We start from the raw sequence: 21,373 nt of genomic DNA, 5'->3' as shown, positions 1-21,373 counted from the left end.
CTGCAGTTTCTCCAGTGCCAGTCTAGTCCTTGGCTCACATAAGATAGGCAACATTAGTTTGTTGAATGAATGGATGAATGAAAATTGAGACTCAGTTCCTACCCAAAGGACCAGAACCTCCGATTTAACCACTAGAAGAAAAGGATCAATAAGCTGCTGAAGCAGACTCTAACAGTATTTAATTTCCCAAACTTCCTCTAGCAACCAAACACATTTAGGAGACATATTCATGTCTAGATTTACAGGTAACTCAGAGGTCCTAGGAACTTTTTCATCCCATTGCAGGAGCTGAACATTTCCTTTTTAACAGGCTGGAGCTCAGAAGTGCTTCTTAGTGGGTGGGTCAGCTTGGATGGATATCTGCAAGCCTCCTTTCCCTCAGCAAGCACTCAGAATAGCTCCATTAGTGTTCATGGAAATTCTGCGCATGCATCAAGGAAAAAAGAGCCACAAATAACACGGTCTACTTTCCAAATCTCCAAAGCACATCTCTGCAATCATTTTACTTTCTAACTATCACCACTGAAACCTTTCAGCCACAGAGCAATTTGTTTTCAACTTACTCTGGGCCCTTAAGTTAGAACTTTTTGGTTGCTTATAAATGAAGCTTCCAACTCCCAGTCTCTCTCCCTGGCTCCAGCTTCTTCTTCCACAGCCTGTTAACAAAAATTAACCAGTTCCTGCTTAGAATCAGTTCACGCCTTCACCTGTTGTTCAGGACCCTTCAAGTCTGGTCCTGGTCCTTGCCTTCCTCTCCGGCCTCATTTCCATCAGCTCTTCACCCTGCTTTCCTCTACTGAAGCCACACCAATCACCTTCCAGATATTTCACAGTCTGAGTCTTTCCATATTTTGCTTTCTCAGTCAGGCATATGCCTCAACCACCCAATTAACTACTTCTGCTCTTTAAGACTGTACACAGGTATCACCTCCTCCAGGAAGTATTACCTGATTGGATTAGATGCCTTTCCTGTACACCACAAGTAGTCATTCAATTATTCAATAATTATGGAGACCTAGTTTGTACCAGACTTTGTTCTAGGTGCTGGAAATACAACAGGGAACAAAACAAAGACTCCGCTTTCATGAAGCTTAAATTCAATGACATTTATTGGGGTAACACTGGTTACTAACATTATATAAGTTGCAGGTGTACAATTCTATAATATGTCATCTGTATACTGCGTTGTGTGCTTACCACCCAACATCTACTCTGCTCCCATCACCATGCATTTGACCCCTTTATCTTCTTTCTCTTCCCCCGACCCTCCCTTCAACTTTGGTAACCACCATATTATTGTGTCCATGAGTTTGTGTTACCTTTAGTGGGGAGACAGAATCAAAAGCACAACCACAGAACATGTGTATATGTATAGAACAATACACAGGATATTATGGTAGGGGAAGCATAGGGAACTAGGTAGAGAGTAGCATTTTAGAGAAGAAAATAGCATGTGAATGCTTTGACGGGAGTGGCATGATGAGATTTCCAGTTCTGATATGCCACTTTGTTTCTAGCACAGGGAGATAAATTTGAAGAGGTTAAGACTGGGTGCAAAGGGACCAGCTAGGAAGCCAAGTAGCCATGTGGGCAACAGAGGATGAAGCCTAAAGTGGTACTAGAGATGGAGAAGAGGCAAGAGATTCTAAATATATGTGATGAGTAAAACCATTAGGACCTGGTTGGGTAAGGACTCTGGCTTCTAGCAAGAATGCCTGGGCTACCAGGACTGACAAGTGAGAAAAGACATGTTATAGCTGAGAAGCCCACGAGACATCTTGGATGATATATCTGAAACTGAGGGACCATGTATGGTCTGAAGATACAAACTGGAGTGTCATCTGCATGTAACCATAAGAAAGTGAATGAAATGAACCTGGGAGACTGGATCCAATCAAACAGACCTGGGTTTTGAACCTTAGCTCTGCCTTTCACTATCTGTGTGACCTTGAGTAAGTTACTAAGCCATTCTGGGACTCACTTTTCTGATCTTTAATTGGATATTATTATTAAAATGTCTATCACAGTGCTGAGCACCTGGTGGGTGCTTAATTATGATTCCAGCTTCAGTACTTCCTAGCAGTGGGAAATGGAACAAGATACCTCTGCCTGGTGAGCCTCAGGGTCTCATCTGCAGTTCCTGCTAGGTATCCACAGTACTCCGTGGAATGGGTGCTCAATAAATGATTGCTGAATGAAGAAATACAAAAAAACTGAAACAATATCTACTAACACAACAGATGAGAGGATTAAACAGGCAACGTTAATCCCTTCCTTTCTGTCCTTGCTTTTTAACCCATCCCCTTTTTTTTTGTATTTTAAATCTCTCCTTTTTTATTAGCTCCTTCTTTTCAGATTACAAACATGCTCCAGTCTCCCATAACCTCAAAAAACCTTTCTTGGGTCTTACTATTTCTCTAAATTCTTTGCAATAATTTTTCATTTTCATCAACTATACTTTTTCTCAACCCAAACACTTTTCAATGAACAAGCCATATATTTTGTTTTAGGGGGAAAAAAGTCCCAGTTTATTATTACTTGTAAAAAAGCAAATATCATTTACATAATTGTTCCAAGAGGCCTATGTAGAGATATTTAAAAATATATATGTATGGATTTTTTTCACTACAGTAATTCATTTCAAGAGGAATTTCATTATGTATCTTCTACAGAACCTTAAAATGAGAGTGTCACATATTCAAATAAGCCTGAGTGTGGGGATGCTACAGGCCAGTTCTTCATTAGGAGCCTCAGCATGGGGGCTCCGAAGACCAACACAGAAGGTCTTCCAGGGAGAGCTGAAACATTCAGATAAGTGAGTTCTGGAAAGAAGGGGCAGTTGGCTGGCTCTGGCAGGCTCACCCCTGGGGTAGAGCAAAGAGAACAGACAGGGGAGTTCTGAGAGGCACCAGAGCCATCTAAACTCAGGGGGATGGAACTGTGTGAGCGGCAGCAGTAATTGAGTTTCAGTTACCTGCAGGGTGGCGAAATAAAGTAGTAACTTCATCTGCCTGACATGGGGGAAGTTTAGAGGTGTCCTTGGCATACTCACAGTGAAATCCGTCACCCTTTGCTGTGTTGGGTGATGGCAACCGTACAGCGCTTCCTAGTGACAGCCTGTGCACGTCCTGTTAGGCAGCACCAGCGCACTACAGCTAATGAAGCATTTCCTGCAGGCCTGTCTCCCAGGGCTCTCTGCATCCTCTGTCTGAAGGAATGGCACTATGGGAAAATTTAGCGCAGCCAGCATCAGCCATCACCCAAACTCAAAGGAGTCTTTGAATGGCAGAGAGGGGCACATTTTCTTTTCTGCCCAGCCCAGGGTTAGAACCATCCTCAGGTCATTTTTTGTGGGTCTGTACAAACGTGCCGACCGGCAGCGAGCCGTTCTTCACCTGAGCCCGGATTTCAGCTCGGTGCTTTAATGTGAAGACCAGGGCTCTCACCGTCCGCCGGTAGGGCCCATTAATGAGGCGGGAGCAGAGATGAAACGTTTCCCGCTCAATATTTTCAACCAGTAGGTGATCCATCTAAAAAACAGCAAAATTATCAAATTAGGGCCTTGCAACGCATAAGAATTAAAAACAAGAGAGGCTGAAGCACTCTGCTCAGAGGCTTCCATTAATCAACTGAAATTCAAGGACATCTACTTCCTGTCACAAGAGAAACAGGAAGAGCAAATTAATTCCACCCTGGCAATTAAGGAACAAGGCCATGTGCTTTGTGACAGGGACCTCATTCACAACCCCTGCCGGGTGGTAATATTTGCCATTATAACAGGAAACTGGCCTGAACTAAGCAACGGGTACTGGGCCCTGTACTTCACCAACCAGGAAACAAAGACCGAGGATAATAAATCAGTGTAACAGTTTATACTTTTTGGGGGTTTGTTTTAAAATTGCCTTTTAACCCCTTACTGCATCTCAGAAACACTGGATCTGGATCTTAATATGTGTGTAGATCACTTTTCACATTTAATGCTCACAACTCCTATTATCTCATTTTGCAGATGAGGAAATGGGTTCAAAGGTAAAGAAAGGTTCAAGGTCTTACAACTACTAAGAGGCAGAGCTGGGATTCTGACATGGAGCCCCGACTCCCAAGTTCATGTTTCTGCCCTTTCACTGCACTGACTGTCCCCTCAACATTCTAACTGACCAGTAGAGTTTGAGGAGATGCTTGCAGGGTCAGCTAAGCACAGCAGACTTAGGGGATGGGACCTGTAGCAATTCCAGGGTGGTGTGGCTCAGGCCCAAGTCCTCCTAAGGTCGCAGACATAATCAAAGTAGGACAGGTCTGGGACTTGGTCCCAGGGTCTGGATCCAAGCCAGGTTGGGCTGCTGGTCAGGGGGCCCCTCAGCCCCACCTTCCTTTCCAGGCCCATCCCCTCTCCAGTCCTGAGCACCGCCCAGCATGAGCCTACTAAGCTGCTTTCACACACCTCTATCTGCTACACAGATACTTGTTCCCTCAAGGTACACTTTCCCTAGGAAATACATTCTTATTTGTATGTCAAAACTTAGCTAAAAAGCAAAATACAAGAAAGCAAATCCTAGCTCAGAGGACTGAAAGTTCTTCTTTGGGCTGCCACATGTCCTGAGTTCCCCTTAGTCATTATCACAATATACTACAATTCTCCATTTTGTGGATAGTGAGTTCCTAGAATACAGTGAGTTCCTTGAATACAGAACACACATTTTTCTCTCTTACTTGCTTTCCCCCCTTCATTCAAATATTTATTCAACACTTACTATGTGCTAGGCTCTGTGCTTGTGGAGAGGAAAAAGCAGTGAATAAGGCTGGCACTGTCTGTGACTCCATGGAGAGCACAGGCCAGTAAGAAGCAGTGAACATGGATTGTAAGTGCACCGAGTGCTAGGAAAGAGGACAGGAATACATGCTGGGCGCAGAGCTACAGCAAAGGGACCCAACCCCAGAGGGCAGTGCCTGGCTTTGAAAGGAAATGCTGTTTAACTTTAGACTTGAAGAATGAGTAGGGTCTGGCTAAGTAAAGTAGGCACGTGCTTTGCAATAAATTCACTGATCTGTACGTATATCTCTTGTGTACTTTTGCTATATTTTATTTATTTTTATTATTCTTTTGGTTAATCCTCACCCAAGGATATTTTTTACATTGATTTCTAGACAGAATGAAAGGAAGGGAGGGAAGAGGAAAGACAGAGATAGACACACACACACACACACACACACACACACACACACACACAGAGAGAGAGAGAGAGAGAGAGAGAGAGAGAGAGAGAGAGAGAGAGAGAGATTGATGAAAGAGAGAAACATTGGTCAGTTGCCTCTTATACGCACTCTGACTGAGGAGCAAACCTGCAACCTGGGTATGTGCCCAGGAATCGAACCCACGACCTTTTGGTGTCTGGGACAACACTCCAGCCAAACCACACTGGCCAGGGCTATACACTATTTAAAAAGAAAAGTTTAAGAAAAAAGTGTACCAAAAATAGAAAAGAGTCACCTGACACTTGATAAAATACCCTAATATAAGGAATAGACAGACCGAAACAATAGAAAAAAGAAACTTGGAAGAAATAAGAACTGCAGGGAGCAGAATAGGACTGAGAGAGAAAGAGAGGGACAGAGAATGAATATGTAGGCCCAGACATCTACGGACAAAAGACCTTCCGGGAAGTTTGTGGTCCTGATGACGGACTGATTAGGCTTGTGCTAGGGTGAGTGGACTTGGCTTGGAGCCGTGGCTCTCCAGAACCCAGACATCTCGAGCTTTTCATGGCCTCCTGGGTGGGCAGCGAACTAGCCCCTGGCCTGAGGCAGCCCTGGAAGCAGGTTACTTTAGAAGGCTGGAAGGGTGGCCAGTTGTCTGGCCAGCATTTGTCCAGCAACATTTGCCAGAGAGGTTCCTCAATCCAGTGTGAGAATGGTTAGTCACTGTTTAGAGATTCACTTAGTTTAACAGTCAAGAAAAAGGTGGGTATTTTTTTAGGGGAATGGTTGTTTGGGGGAAAAAGGTATGTATACTTTTGCAAAACAGGTCATGGCCATTCCACTGAATTATAGTATATATTTTAAAAAAGAACTCTGACAGTGCCTTGGAATTTGCATAACTGGATACTCATACATACTTTATTTAGCAAATAGTTACCGAGTTGCTACTCTGAGTCTGGCCTGATCTTGGTATTAGGGAGACTGAGCAGAAAAGACCTGCCCCTGCCATCTAGGAATCAAAGTCTAGAAAGGCGACTACACGTACACAGAAAACCACTGGGTAGTGGAATAGGTGTTCTGACAACAATGTGATGGGAATAGGGAGCAAGCATGTAATAATTCTCATTCATGCCTTCTTTTTTTTCTTTCTTTTTTTAAAATATATTTTATTGGAGCAAATCAGGAGAGGAACCAAGATGGCGGCATGGTTAAACAACTAATCTGCTGCCTCGAACAACAATTTCAAAAATACAACTAAAAGACAAAACGTCTACCACCCAGAACCACGGGAAAGCTGGCTGAGTGGAAGATTTACAACTAAGGAGAGAAAGGAGCACAAACGCTGAAAAGCTGAGGTACGGAGGCGCGCGAATCAGGCTGGCGGCGGGCGACTGGGCGCGCGGTTTTTCTTCAACCCGCAGGGAGACAAGCTCCCGATCACTCTGAAACCCAGTTTCTGGGGACTCGCGGGGGACCCAGACACCTACGGGGAGAAGCTGGACTCTCGGCCATCGGGTCAGAAAGTGAGAGTGACTTTTTTGCAGAGGTGCGCCCAGCAATCATTGTTTTACTGCGCTGGAACGCGGGGCGCAGGGACTTGGAAATGTGGAAAGGCAGAGACGGCTGACGCCAGCCACCGCCGTTGGCCACGCCCCAGCCTAGGGACGCCCTGAGATCCCGCCCCGCACATTCTACAAACCTGCCCAGGCTCCACACAGCGGCTTTTGCATATAAATGGCCTGTTCTGTGGCAGCTTAACCAAATAAACTGCAGCTCCAGTCAGACTGCTCCAAAACCGCCCAAGCAAAGGAGGAGAAAACTAGTTCTTGCTGTAGCTCCTGCTGGGGGACACACAGTACACAAGGGTACACCAAGAGTGTCCACCTCAAGTAACTGAGAGGCTGACCCATTGAACCAATAGGACATCTAGTACACAAAGCTACCCTACCAATTCAGGGAAGCAGCGAAATGAGGAGGCAAGGAAACAGATCACAAACCAAAGAAATGGAGGAGAACAAGCGACTGGACATAGAGTTCAAAACCACGGTTATAAGGTTTTTCAAGAATTTCATGGAAAAGGCCGATAAATTCAATGAGACCCTCGAAGATATGAAAAAGGACCAACTAGAAATTAAACATACACTGACTGAGATAAAAAATATTATACAGAGACCCAACAGCAGACTAGAGGATCGCAAGCATCAACTCAAAGATTTGGAATACAAAGAGGCCAAGGACACTGCTCCAGAGAAGCATGAAGAGAAGAGAATTCAGAAAGTTGAAGATAGTGTAAGAAGCCTCTGGGACAAATTCAAGCGAACCAACATCAGAATTATGGGGGTGCCAGAAGAAGAGAGAGAGCAAGATGCTGAAAACCTATTTGAAGAAATAATGAATGAAAACTTCCCCAACCTGATGAAAGAAATAGACTTACAAGTCCAGGAAGCACACAGAACCCCAAACAAGAGGAATCCAAAGAGGACCACACCAAGACACATCATAATTAAAATGCCAAGGGCAAAAGACAAAGAGAGAATCTTACAAGCAGCAAGAGAAAAACAGTTAGTTACCTACAAGGGAGCTCCCATACGATTATCAGCTAATTTCTCAACAGAAACCATGCAGGCCAGACGGGAGTGGCAAGAAATATTCAAAGTGATGAATAGCAGGAACCTACAACCAAGACTACTCTACCCAGCAAAGCTATCATTCAGAATTGAAGGGCAGATAAAGAGCTTCACAGATAAGAAAAAGCTAAAGGAGTTCATAACCACCAAACCAGTATTATATGAAATGCTGAAAGGTATTCTTTAAAAAGAGGAAAAAGAAGAAGAAAGATAAAAATTATGAACAACAAATACATATCTATCAACAAGTGAATCTAAAAGTCAAGTGAATTAAAAATCTGAGGAACAGAATAAACTGGTGAACTTAATAGAATCAGAGGCATAGAATGGGAGTGGATTGATAATTCTCAGGGGGAAAGGGGTGTCTGTGTGGGGGGTATGGGAAGAGACTGGACAAAAATCATACACCTATGGATAAGGACAGTGGGGGGGAGGTAAGGGCAGAGGCGGGGTGGGAACTGGGTGGTGGGAGATATGGGGGGAAAAAGGAGAAACAATTGTAATCTGAACAATAAAGATTCATTAAAAAAATATATATATATATATATATATATTTTATTGATTTTTTTACAGAGAGGAAGGGAGAGAGATAGAGGAGGAAGGGAGAGAGATAGAGAGTTAGAAACATCGATGAGAAAAAAACATCGATCAGCTGCCTCCTGCACGCCCCCCACTGGGGATGTGCCCGCAACCAAGGTACGTGCCCTTGACCGGAATCGAACCTGGGACCCTTCAGTCCGCAGGCTGACGCTCTATCCACTGAGCCAAACCGGTTTCGGCTCATTCATGCCTTCTTATTAAATGAAGGCCAATCAGAATGAAGAAAAACATCAGTGATATTAAAATGTAAATTATACAGAATAATAATTCATCATGTACCTTTTTGTATAAAAGTTCATTGCACAAAGTGAATGAATTTAAAACTGCCCTTGGATAATCCAAACCAACCCAAATTGTTGAGTCCTTTCCAATGGGTCCTAACCTAGTGATTTAGGTAAGCCCTTTTGGGACTTAGCTAAAGGACCAGAGTCTCACTGATACCTTGAGAAGAAGGGTTTTGCTGTGAAATGCACCTGTAGAAATGGGAATAGGAACGCTGCAAGAAACTTAGGGATTCATTTTGGGACCATATCCCTTCTCTGTGTCTTATGATCTTCCTGGTCTCCTCCCCATAGGTTTTTCCTCCTCTCCATTTGCCTTACTCACTAATTCTAACTGCCTTATTCTCTCCCCATATTCTACACATTTCTACCCACGGCTTCTGCTTCCTCATAACTCCTCCAACATCTGTTCCAACACTCCCACTGTTGTTTTCTTAGCATTTCCTAGTTCACATGTCTCACAGACAGAGAATCTGATTTACCTTCCCTATCTATTTGTATCTGTGAGTTATTCAGTTGTCCAATTCTGGACAAATTGGTTATAGCTGGGAAAAGATATAAAACATGACCACCTAGAATAAAACATGACCACCTAGAGCTCTTTCATCAAGGATTCTGGCCTCAGTGGGAAATGGTGCCATAATCAATTAGTGATGTCTGCCACATCTGTAAGCCCTTTGAAAGCAAGGGAACAAGGTCTTTTTTATGTGTGCACCTTAAATGCAGAACTTCCCACGTTGTACTGTAACTGTTTGTCTATCTCTCTCAGAAGCCTGTAAGCTCTTTTGGGGATGATACTGTGCTGGATCCATTTCTAAATTCCCCATGCCTAGCATAGGTACATGGTAAGAGCTCAGTAAATATTCGTTAAATGAATGTCCTCCCCCCGCCCCCATCTAACCTCCCTCCTTTCCTGCTCTTTCAATAACATAGCAAATAAGATATGAAATATAATGTTTCTATTTTATATGTATTTTCAAGTTAGCAAAATCCTACACCTCTTGAAAAAAGGCCAATTCAATTGCCATCTCTTCCATAAAACCTTCCCAGATTCCCCTATCAGATTTCATATACTGTCCTTTGTGTGTCTACACCATTTGCTTGTACCCATTTCAGATATATTTCATCTTGCCTTCTATTATAAGTTAGTCATTTACAGGCTCTCAGCCAGGAGACCGTAAGCTTTCTTAAGATAGGGAATGCAACTCACTTATGTTTGCATTCTCCCTGGCACTAATAGTAGTAGTACTAAACATTTGTTGAATTGAATATCCACTGGAAGCAAACTTTGTGTGAGTTTTAGCACACAGAGCATGATTGGGTTTGTACCTATCTAACCACACTCCTTTTTGGCCACTTAAATACATTTATGAAAGAGCTGGTCAAAGCCAGAGGTGCAGTCTGAGGCCATTAAACAAAGAAAAAACTAACAGTCCCATATGGGGACGTACCCCTGACCTGGATCTCATTAGCACCATCTGACAACCAACTGGGCCAACCAGCCAGTGTTTCATAACTCCTAATGATACAGGCTCACTTTGAGAATCAGGTTCATTTTTTTTAATGACATAATAGGAAAATGATCACAGGCCATGAGGTAGGAAGGAGAGTGGATAATGAGGAAGGGGAAGTAAGAGAATGACACCACAGGGGATGTTCATATGAGGAAAGATCTAAAATGTAGGGAAGAACAAAGAAGATCCGGAAGGGAGAAAGTAAAGGGGAATGGAGCCAGGGTCTCAACAATGGAGTTTTTATTCATCTATTCCATTATTCCAAGAACAAGGAAACAATCTATGAATCTGGAAAGCAAGATCTATACAGTAATAAAGAGATACATTTGGCTGTGTGTGTATATTCCTCATCTGTGGCTTTCACTACAAAAGAATATAACCAAAACAAATAACATGAAAACATTTATTTTCTACAAAAAATGTAATGCTAGGATCAAATTGTAAAGGCTTTTTAGTCACCGGGCCAATAACTTACCCAATGGTTTACTACTGCCTGATAAAGTACATTTGTGGAGATTGGATGTCTGATTTGAATGCACTCAACATTGGTTACTGTCAAAGACCAGATACTGAATTAGATGGGTCACTGATTTACCCTAATATGGTAAAGTTTCAGATGATAATAGGTGCTAAGAGTTAACTTTTATGCAAAAGTGTTTATAATTCCTTAACATATCAAACTGACCAAATTATTATCAAATACTGTTTATGCAAGAAAAACAGATTGATTCTTTTTTTTTTGGCCAAGGAAGAAAGAAAGATGCATACTTTAATTTTAGTTTTTAAAATTTACTCTTTGGGAACAAAACCACTCAACTATGCTTTTCCAATTATGTTGGAAAGCACTAACGAATGTATCACTTTTTTAACTTTGAAACACTTGAGTGCTTACCACTTGATGTGCCATTTAAAGGATAATTAATGGATAAACTAAAAGGATAATTATTATGGAGTTTAATATAGTAGGCAAACTGCTCATTAATCCTTACAAGCATTGCTTCGTTATTATCATTTACTTAAAAAGATGCCACAGGGAACTGGAATTTACCACCACATTAACTACATATTATATACCCATACTCTATGTTTCTGTAATAATTTTGGTTTATTTAAAAAATAAACTTTATTTAAAATATCAAATAGCAAGTCTTGTTGGCTAATCAATATTCTGGAAAGTTATTTATTTAGACTTACAACCTTCATATTTTTTTCTCTCATCCAAGGGCTTAATATTCATATTAAGGCTTCCTTTAGGAAAAGAAAAGCAAACTTAACAGCATAGCAATTTGCTGAGCTACCAAAGAACACTGAAAATTATAAAAATGAAAAAATAATCATATATAGAAAAGGACATACAAAATTATAATAACTGATATTGATCAAGATGAAAAAGACAACATAAATGTAAATTATTGTTAATTTTCTGCAATGTTGTTTAAACAATCAATAAAACTATCTTATGGAACATTTGGCATATAATTGGCTCTTAATAATCTGGGAAAATCACATTATAGCATTCATTTAAAAAGTTATAATAATTTACCAACAGAAAATGCACCAAAATGCTAACAAGATTCTATCTGGGTGGTAAGTTCAATGGTGATCTTATTTTTCCTTTCTATGTTTTTCACATTTTCCAAGTGTGTATTTAAAAATCCAAAACTATATTTTAAAAAGTAAATAATATACCATGAGTTCATTTGCCATTTTTTTGTGGATGCATAATTGAGACAGAAAGGTTAAAATATTTTTTCAGAGAATATAGTAACAGATCTAGCATTTAAATCAGACTTCTGCATTGCTTCTTTGTTAATAAAATTAAATTATTCTTAAAGAAATTTTGATAGGGATACCCTAAAAAGGAGAAAATATATAAAAGTTATATGTGTGATTTTTCCAGAGTATAAATTGACATATAAAATTTGTTTGATGATGGTCATTAATATTATTGTTAATGAGCAAAAATCCTTCTAGCATGTGTACCTCAAGCCTAATGTCACCTGAACTGTTGGCTATGAAGATGTAGGAATTATGTCTAGCCAATTAATTATATGCTTTAGAATGTGGACAAAAAAATGGGGGATTAGAATCTCTTCAATAGACAGCTATTTCTTTTGCCATTGATATTCCATAACAGAGTCCATCCCAGAATTTTTGCTTCAGTGAGAAGAGAACAAATTTTAAACGGAAGGAGCCCACCTAGCCAGCGTGGCTCAGTGGTTGAGTGTCAACCTATGAGCCAGGAGGTCAAGGTTCGATTCCTAGTCAGGGCACAAGCCCAGGTTGTGGGCTTGATCCCCAGTGGAGGGTATGCAGGAGGCAGCGATCAATGATTCTCTCTCATCATTAATATTTTTATCTTTCTCTCCCTCTCCCTTCCTCTCTGAAATTAATAAAAATATATTTAATGAAAATAAAATAAATGGAAGGAGCCAACATTCACTAAGTGACTTGTAATCACCAGGCACTATACTATTCTTTTGTATAAACAGTCCATTTACTCTTTCCAATAACCTTAGGTGGTAGGAACAATAATCATTTTACAGTTAAAAAAAATCAAGCCTCATGTTAAAAGATTTGCCTAAGGTGCCACAGCTAGTATGTAATAGAGCCAGGGTTTTAATTCAGGTTTGCTAGTTTCTTTCTACAACACTGTCTCCCAGAATGATTACAAATCCAGAACCCTTAAAGAAAAAACAGAATAAAGCCACAGCACTAAGACTATGAAAGTTCATTTTGAAAATGTGAGGCTCATTTAACCAAGAGCTCCTAATAATCACATTACAACCAGACATTACCTCTAATTCCAACGCTTCTGAGAGTAATTTCTGGGCGTTTTTCCTAAGTGCCTCCGTTTTGGAATCACTTCGGACTTCAATAGAAGGTCTATCTGCATGTTTCTCAATGAAAGTTCTCCACTCAGTGTAAACTTCTTTGGCAAGACAAGCCACTTCTGAATCGGAGTGTTGACGCATCTTATTCACCGTGTGACCTGGAGCAAGAGAAGAGAAACCAAAGGAAAGGTGGTTCTGTCTTCTGAAAAGTACAGGACTAGATGGACTGACGTGTGTATGGCACTGAGGAAGTCATTCACATTCCTAAGGATTTTAAGGCTCTGTGCAAATGAAGACCATTTCTCAAAGACTGGGGTTACAAGATAATCACTGAGGGAGAATCACTTGACTAGCCAATGTTTTAAGTCATAAAATAGAAACACGACCAAAAGATACTTAAAAAAAAACAACTAAGGTACCAACTCCTTAATCCAAAAATTGCAATATAAGAAAGTAAATTAAGCATTTTTCTTATCTTTTTGGTACATATTATATTTCAGAACAACCAAATAGCTCTAGCTATTGAGGAAATGTGTGGTTTTTGTTGTTGTTATTGTTAGTCCTCACCCAAGGATATTTTCCATTGAATTTTTAGAGAGAGTGAATGGGAGGGGGAGAGTCAGAGAGAGAAACATCGATGTGAGGGAGACACATTGATTAGTTGCCTCCCGCACATGCCCTGACCAGGGTGGGGATTGAGCCTGCAACCAAGGTACATGCCCTTGACCAGAATCAAATCCTGGATCAGTCCATGGTCTGACATTTTATCTACTGAGCCAAACTGGCTAGGGCGAGGAAATGTTCTTTATTCAGCTAATAAATGTAAAAAGATTGACAGAATTTAAAAACAAAATTGTAGCCCATGATGAAATAATTCACTCAGGTGCTAATCATCAGTAGATCAATTCATTCAATAAAAGGTTGATGGGAAAATTTATAATGGAGGAATGAGCTGTCATGACCTGAACCACTGATCAATTAGCATCCCTGACAGTGGCACCATCAGACACAGGTAGCATTTCACAGCCCTACCTATGAAATATTCTCGCCCCTCCTCCCAGAGAAAAGATGAACCAGAATTCAAAGAATCATTCAATGCTAACTTCCAGTTTATAGAAAATATGAGAGGCAGAGGAATAGATTATAGTATGAGGAAACAGACAGATTCAGAATGTGGCACATTCTACAAGACAACAGACCTGGTTTCTATAATAGTCAATGGCATTTTTTTAAAAAGGGGAACAAGGTCACAGACTGCTTTAGATTAAAAGAGGCTTTTGAGTCCAAACTACCAAATGCAATACATTTGGAGCCCCTTAATGCCATCTTCTACAGTAGCCAGAAAGGTCTTTACTTAACTTTATTATTTTCTCTTGTAGGGATTTTTTTTCTAAAACATAAACCTGACCATTTCACGGCTCTACTTAAATCTTTTAATTCTATATCCAAATTCATATCTTGTCACACAAGTCCCTTCAATCATCTGCCACCCTCCCACCTGCTTTCTAGCTTCATTTCCAGCTACCATCCCACTGTCATCTATACTCCAGCTACCTGTAGCTCCTAAAACACTTCAATATTTTGAGAGTCTCTACTTTTGAACATATTTTCCAATAAACATTCTGTCTGCCTGGAATACTCTTTCTTCCCCCTTCATCTGGTTAACGTCCATTCTGTCTTTCAGACTCAGTACAGGAGTCCCTCCTCTAGGAAGTCTTCTTTAACACCCCTAGGCTTGGTTGTATGCCTCCTCTGTGCTTCCTTAGCACCTTGGGCTTTTGTTTATCACAATAATTATTATAATTAGTTGCAATTAGACCAGTTATCTCTCTTGTCCATCAAGAGAGCTCCTTGAGGGTAAGAGTTGTGATTTGTTCATTTCTGTACCTCTAGCAGACAGCACCATGGCAGGAGCTAGGGATCAGAAGAGTGGGTTCGATAAGTGTTGTGGAGAGACAGGCCCACATGAAGAATAACATATTTTTACTAAAATATGTAAAACAAGGGGAAAACTACTATATTATATGATGAAAAGTTAGTAAAAGAATGCCAATACTGAAGCTAATTTGTAAATGTAATGTAATCTCAATAGGCTGTTTGTATTAGAAGACAACCAATATTTCTAGACTTATTATAGAAACTAGAGGCCTGGTGCATGAAATTCGTGCACGGGGAAGGGGGTTCCCTCAGCCCAGCCTGCATCCTCTCCAATTCGGGACCCCTCGGGGGATGTCCGACTGCCGGTTTAGATCGAACATCCCTCTCACAATCCGGGACCGCTGGCTCCTAACCGCTCACCTGCCTGACTGCCTGATAGCCCTTAACCCCTCTGCCTGCCTGCCTGACCGCCCCTAACCCCTCTGCCTGCCTGCTTGATCACCCCTAACTGCCTCTGCCTGCCTGTGGGCCTGATTGCCCCTACCTTGCCCCCCTGCCAGCCTGATTGCCCCTACCTTGGCCCCTGCCGGCCTGATCACCCCTACCTTGGCCCCTGCCGGCCTGACTGCCCCTACCTTGGCCCCTGCCAGCCTGAACGCCCCTACCTTGGCCCCTGCCGGCCTGATCACCCCTACCTTGTCCCCCTGCCGGCCTGATCGCCCCTAACCGCCTCTGCCTCGGCCCCCAGCCTAAGCCACAGTCTGGCCTCCCTCTGCCAGAGGCAACCTGGCCAATCAGGGGAAGGTGCCGCCCCCATCACCCTGCTGCTGCTGCCACTGGCGGCCACCATGGGCCTTGCAGCTGTGCGCGAAGCTGCCTGAGCCTTGGGCCTCGCAGCTGGGCACGGCTGCCTGAGCCTTGGGCCAGCCCTCACAGTGACAGCCACCACCCACCATGCGCCATCCACGGCTTGTCTGAGCCTCGGGCTGGCCCTCCCAGTGGCAGCCGCCATCCACGGCTTGCCTGAGCCTCAGGCAGCCGCTGCAGCTTTGTCCAGAAGGACATCCGGATGGTCGTCCGGAAGACGTCTGCCCTAATTAGCATATTACCCTTTTATTAGTATAGATATAAATGGGTAAAAGTCTAAAATACTATTTTGGAAAAAAGAAATTATCCAGCATGTAGCCTTATAAGATACTAGAGGCCCGATGCACGGGTAGGGTCCCTAGGCCTGACTGGAGATCAAGGCTGATAGGGGCCTTCTGGCTGCTGGCCAGGGCCTTCCTTCCAGCTGCCGCCGGGGCCTTCCTTCATTTTGCACTGCCCTCTGGTGGTCAGCGCATGTCATAGCAAGCGATCGAACTCCCAGTCTCCTGGTTGAACTTCCAAGGGGACACTTTGCATATTAGCCTTTTATACATATAGAAGATTAGGACATATTATAAACAACAATAGTTAAAATTATATGAACTAGCACCAGAAAATAAACCTAATGAATAAAAAAATGAAGCACAGGAATAGACCTCATTATATACAATAACTCAATATATACTAAAAAGAGTCATCATTGAACAAAAGGAAGCAGAAAAAGGATTTAAATTTGGGGAAATGGTCAAAACCATTTAAAAGGTTTATCTGCTTATGCCAACCATATAGCCTAACACTTAATGATTCCCTTACCCTCTACATTTGCTGAAGGCCCATCTCTGTATCCTAGGCACTAGTCATACAGGGCTGAACAAGAATATGCTCCTGCTTTTAAGATTCTGTGAAGGGCATCCTGCAGGTGAAAAAGAAATATAACTCTGAAGGGAAGACAAGAGTCTTTAACTTCTCACTCTAACCAATTATCTACCTAGAAATTTCATCTAGCCATTCCACTGCCCAGGGAAAGGAATACATCAACACTCATCACCAGGAGAGGCAGAGAAATATGCAGAACACTCGGAATAAATGTCTCCAGGTGCTTCCTAGCTGGCAATGCTTATGAGGTGTTCTAAAATACACACATCACTTAAAAGCTGGCCACTACTCAATACTTTCCTTTTCTGAGCAGAGTTCTCTATATTCTTGAGATTATTCATTTAGCAAGCAAAATTTTGTTGGTCACTGTTATAGATGCTAAAAATACAAAGATAAACAAGACACTGGAGGACCTCAAGACCTAAATTCAGGTCATTTTAATACTTTTACAAAGCACCTTCTTTATGCCTGGTGCTGGTGGTACAGAGATGGAAAAGACACAGTCCCTGGAATTTAACCTACACTTACCTTGCACCAAGGTGTGCAAAGATATGTGTACAAAAATATTCATTCCAGCACCGTTGGTGATAGTGAAAAGCTAAAACAACCTAGAAGCTCATCATTAAAGATTCACTTGATTAAGTAAATTATAGTCCATTCAAACAATAAATATTTTGCAATTATTAAGTACTAGAATAGCTCAACATATAGTAACACAGAAAGATGATTAATTTATTCAGTTAATTAGAAAAAACAGGTTCTCAGAAGAACATGCACAGTATGAGCCAGTATTTTTTTCAATTACATTTGTGTACACATATAAACACATATGTGTTTATTTGCAGAGGGAAAAGTCTAAAAGAATTGACAATGAAATTATTAGTGAGTCTCTTCTGAGTGGTGGGACTGGGTGTGCCTATGCAGTCCAGCTCACAATCCTGTGGGTGGGCTCAACCTGTAAGCAATCCTAACAGTGCGAGCTGTGCTGTAATAGAGGTGCATTCAGGTTGCTTTGAAAGAGAGCTCCTTCTGTCTATCTGTTCCCAACCTTATCCTCTTCTCTCTCCAAGAAAGGCACTATTGATCCAGCTTTATATATGAGAACTGAAGACACAGAAATCTCGCAGAGTCCTCTATTTGTCGAACCAATGGACCTTCTCCAACCTCATGTACTTGATCCTTCAATAGCATCTGACACTGCTTTCTTCATTCTGAAATATTCTCTTCCACTGCTTTTTGAGATACCACCTGTTACTGGTTCTCTTCTTCCTTCTCTATCTCTTCTGCTGGCTGACTTGCTCAGCCTTTATCTGTGAACCCCAGCTGGAGCGTTGTCCTTGGGCTCTTCTCTTGTTTCTCCACCTGCCTTCCCTGAGTAATCCCACCCACTCCTGTGGTCCAATTACTATACGCAAGCAGATGACTACCAAATATGTATCTATAGCCCAAATTCCAAATTCCAGTCCCCTACTGGACATCTCTACATGCTTATTTTGCAAGCACCTCTAACTCAACATTTCAAAAATGGAAAATGGAAATCATTATTATCCCCCTCAGTCCCTCACACAATGGCACCACCATTCACCCATCATATTAGGCTCCTTAACATCTATTATATCTTTCCCTTTTCCTCCTCAGCTCCTCTTCATCCTCACTGCTGCCCTGATTCACGTCCTCATCACCTCTCTACAGGTCTACTGCAAAGATTTATTAACCAACCTTTGTTCCCACCCAGTCTGGCCTTCTCCAATTTAACCTCTATACTGATGTCAAAAATAACCTTTCAAAACACAATTTGATCACATCATTCCCTTACCAAAAACTCTTCAGTGGCTCTCTCCACGGCCCTCAAATTAATTTCTAAGTATAGCATTCAAGCTCTGAATGACCTGAACTCTTTGGCCTTACCTCTCACCAGGTCGCCCTCTTTTCTCCCGCCCCTCAAACCCAACCCTCCTACCCCTTTAGCTCCATGCACTAAGTTCTAGCCACAGAGAACAGCTTGCACATTCTCGTTTTGGTCCAGGCTGTCTGGCCTTCTTACACATCTGTGCCTTGGCTCACTGTTGCCTCTGCCGAGAATGTTTAAATGCTCACTTTCCCTTCTAAACTGCAAACATCTGGAGGGCAGGAGCCATACCTTACTTCAAGTTATATTCTCAGCTCCCAGAATAGTGCCTTGCACAGAATAGTAAATACATGTTTGCTGAGCTCAATCAAAGTTAAATTTAAAAATTTAAATTTAGCTTTCAAATTGTTGAATATAGATGCAGTTAACTGGTAAAATCACACAACTGCAAACAAAATAATGGAACGATACTGTAAAGAATTGAACCCAAAGGCTCCTAATTCTTACCCATTGCTAAGAATTCTTTATGCTTACTACTTCAGATTTCACATGAATTATTTCATTTAATTTTTATAACTAAACAATGAATTAAATACTATTTTTATATCTCTTTTTACAAAAAAGAAACTAGTGGTCAGCAAAATAACATGCCCCAGGTCTCACAGCTAGTAAGTGTGGAAGCCAGGATTGGATACAAGCGGCCTGACTCCAGGGCCTGTACACTTAACCCCTAACACTCAGTGTTTCCCTGTTATTAGGGACTGGAACACAGGGAGTGATCAACAAGGCTCTGTTGAGATAATGTTGTTCACCTTCTTGTCATTCCCAAATCAGAAGAGCACAGGACTTGAGAGGTAGTCTATGGCTTAAGACTTTATCTTCTCGGGCCAGGGCAGTGGAGGCCATGTTTCTTGCCTGCTGGCGGCACTACACCCACAGATAACTCTCTCAGGAGCCCCACCGGACTGGCCAGGGGGCTCTGCCAATACCAAGGAAACTGTCCCAGGAAGGGCAAGGCTATAAGATTTGTTAGCAAGAGGAAGGAGTCTCCAAAAAAAAAGTGACAGCAGGAAAGGCAGTCTGGACAGGAAAAGAGAAAGGGGGGAGGGGAGGCGAGGGAACTCTCTTCTAGAACAAACAAGGCAAAAATAATAAATTTTAGATCACAAAAGGAATTTTGTGGTTACAATAATGATGACAGTTAACCATTGTGTTAAATGCTTTACATACCTTAACTCATTTACTCCTCAGGACAACCCTATGAGGTAGGTGCTGTTGTGACTCCCCATTTTATAGGGAAAGAACCTGAGGAACTAAGGGATTAAGTAACTTGTGAAGGACATGGCAGGACCAGATTTCAAATGTAGGCAATTTGGCTATACAGTTCAACCTCCTCTGATTCAGATTAAAAAAAATAAGGATCCATGACCTTTCCCCAAGGTCACAAGTTGGTCAGTAGCTACACCAAGAAAGTTAATGATCTGCAAAAAGTCATTATTTGCTCCATGAACTTTTATGTTTTAAAGCAAACAGTGCTACTGGCTAGTCTTATGATCTAAGTTAAGTCCTCTGGTTTAAGGGTAGGGGGTTTCTGCTTCCCAGCACATTAAGCCCAATTCCCTGCAGGAAGCAGTCTTTCACTCATTTAACAAACATTACCAAATGCTAGGTATGTATCAGGCCCTGTGCTAGACATTGGGATAGAATGTTGACCAAGATGCAGCTCTGTACTCAAGGAGCTCCAGGTAGGTCTAAGCACAGGAGAAAGACACCTAAAGAAACAAATGCATGGAAGTGTTACAGGTCCTAAGACAGTACGGAAGGGGAATCCCAGGGAGGGCCAAAAGGACAGAAGAATCCATTGAATTAGCTAAGGGGCCAGCAAATACCAAGAAAGAGGCAAATTGTCATCCTGAGTCTTAACAATGACTCAAGGAGGCATGACTCACAGAAGAAGTAGAGGGAACAAAATCGTAGAACCTGAAATAGCATGGCATAATTTGAGGGCTTGTGGCAGACAAAATAATGATCCCCAAAGAGAGCCATGTCCTAATCCTCAGAATCTTTGAATATGCTACTTTACATGGAAAAGAGACTTTGCAGATGTGATTAAGATTAAGGACCCTGGCATAGGATGGATTGTTGGTGGGCCCAATCTAATCACACTCCTTAAAGGTAGAAGAGACAGAAGGGTGGGTCAGAAAGATGAAGTGTGAGACCCATACTGAAATTCTTTTTTTTCTTAATTGATTTTTAAAGAGAGAGGGTTTTTCTTAATTGATTTTTAAAGAGAGAGGGAAAAGGATACAGAGATGGAAACAAGAAAGATCACTGATGGGCTGCCTCCTGCACAGCCCCCGTTGGGGTCCGAGCCTGCAACCTGGGCATGTGCCCTGACCAAGAATTGAAGAGAAAAACATTGATGTGAGAGAGACACATGGATTGGTTGCCTCCCACATGCACCCTGACGGGGGCTAGGAATGGAACCTGCAACCCAGGTATGTGCCCTTGACTGTGCAGGCCAACGCTTTAACCACTGAGCACCGTACTGAACTTCTGACCCACAAAACCATAGATAATAAATCTGTGTTGTTTTAAACTACTGATTTTGTGGTAATTTCTTATAGCATTATTCAAAGAAAATGAATTCACGAGTCCATAAGTAGTTCAAGATTGCTGAAGAAATAGAAATCTATGGCACAACTTGAGACCAGAAGGCCACTACTTTATTCCATGACCTTGGATAAGTCCAATCACATACCCATTAACTCACTCACTAATTTGTTCATTCAACAAACATTTTTAGCTTCAAAGAGGTTGTTTCATCTGGATCTTGAAGGACAAAAGCTTG

The 21,373-nt window shown here is 41.8% G+C and overlaps 1 protein-coding gene across 2 annotated transcripts in view; it reads right to left on the bottom strand.

Moving 5' to 3' along the window:
• Positions 1 to 1,051: 1,051 nt before the first annotated feature.
• The window catches only part of TCEANC2 (transcription elongation factor A N-terminal and central domain containing 2), a 43,696-nt gene continuing 23,374 nt past the window's right edge, over positions 1,052 to 21,373 (bottom strand). For both annotated transcript variants that reach the window (XM_079776652.1, XM_079776653.1), the window contains exons 4-5: positions 13,017 to 13,210; positions 1,052 to 3,530 (exon numbers count right to left, since the gene is read on the bottom strand). In XM_079776652.1, coding sequence (XP_079632778.1) covers positions 3,342 to 3,530; positions 13,017 to 13,210 — 383 coding nt within the window. In that variant the 3' untranslated portion in view covers positions 1,052 to 3,341. The remainder of the gene's footprint in view (positions 3,531 to 13,016; positions 13,211 to 21,373) is intronic.

This window comes from Cnephaeus nilssonii, assembly GCF_951640355.1.
Source record: "Cnephaeus nilssonii genome assembly, chromosome: 7".
Lineage (NCBI taxonomy): Eukaryota > Metazoa > Chordata > Mammalia > Chiroptera > Vespertilionidae > Cnephaeus > Cnephaeus nilssonii.
The sequence above is the reverse complement of the archived record's forward strand: the minus strand, read 5'-3'. Positions and strand labels throughout refer to the sequence as shown.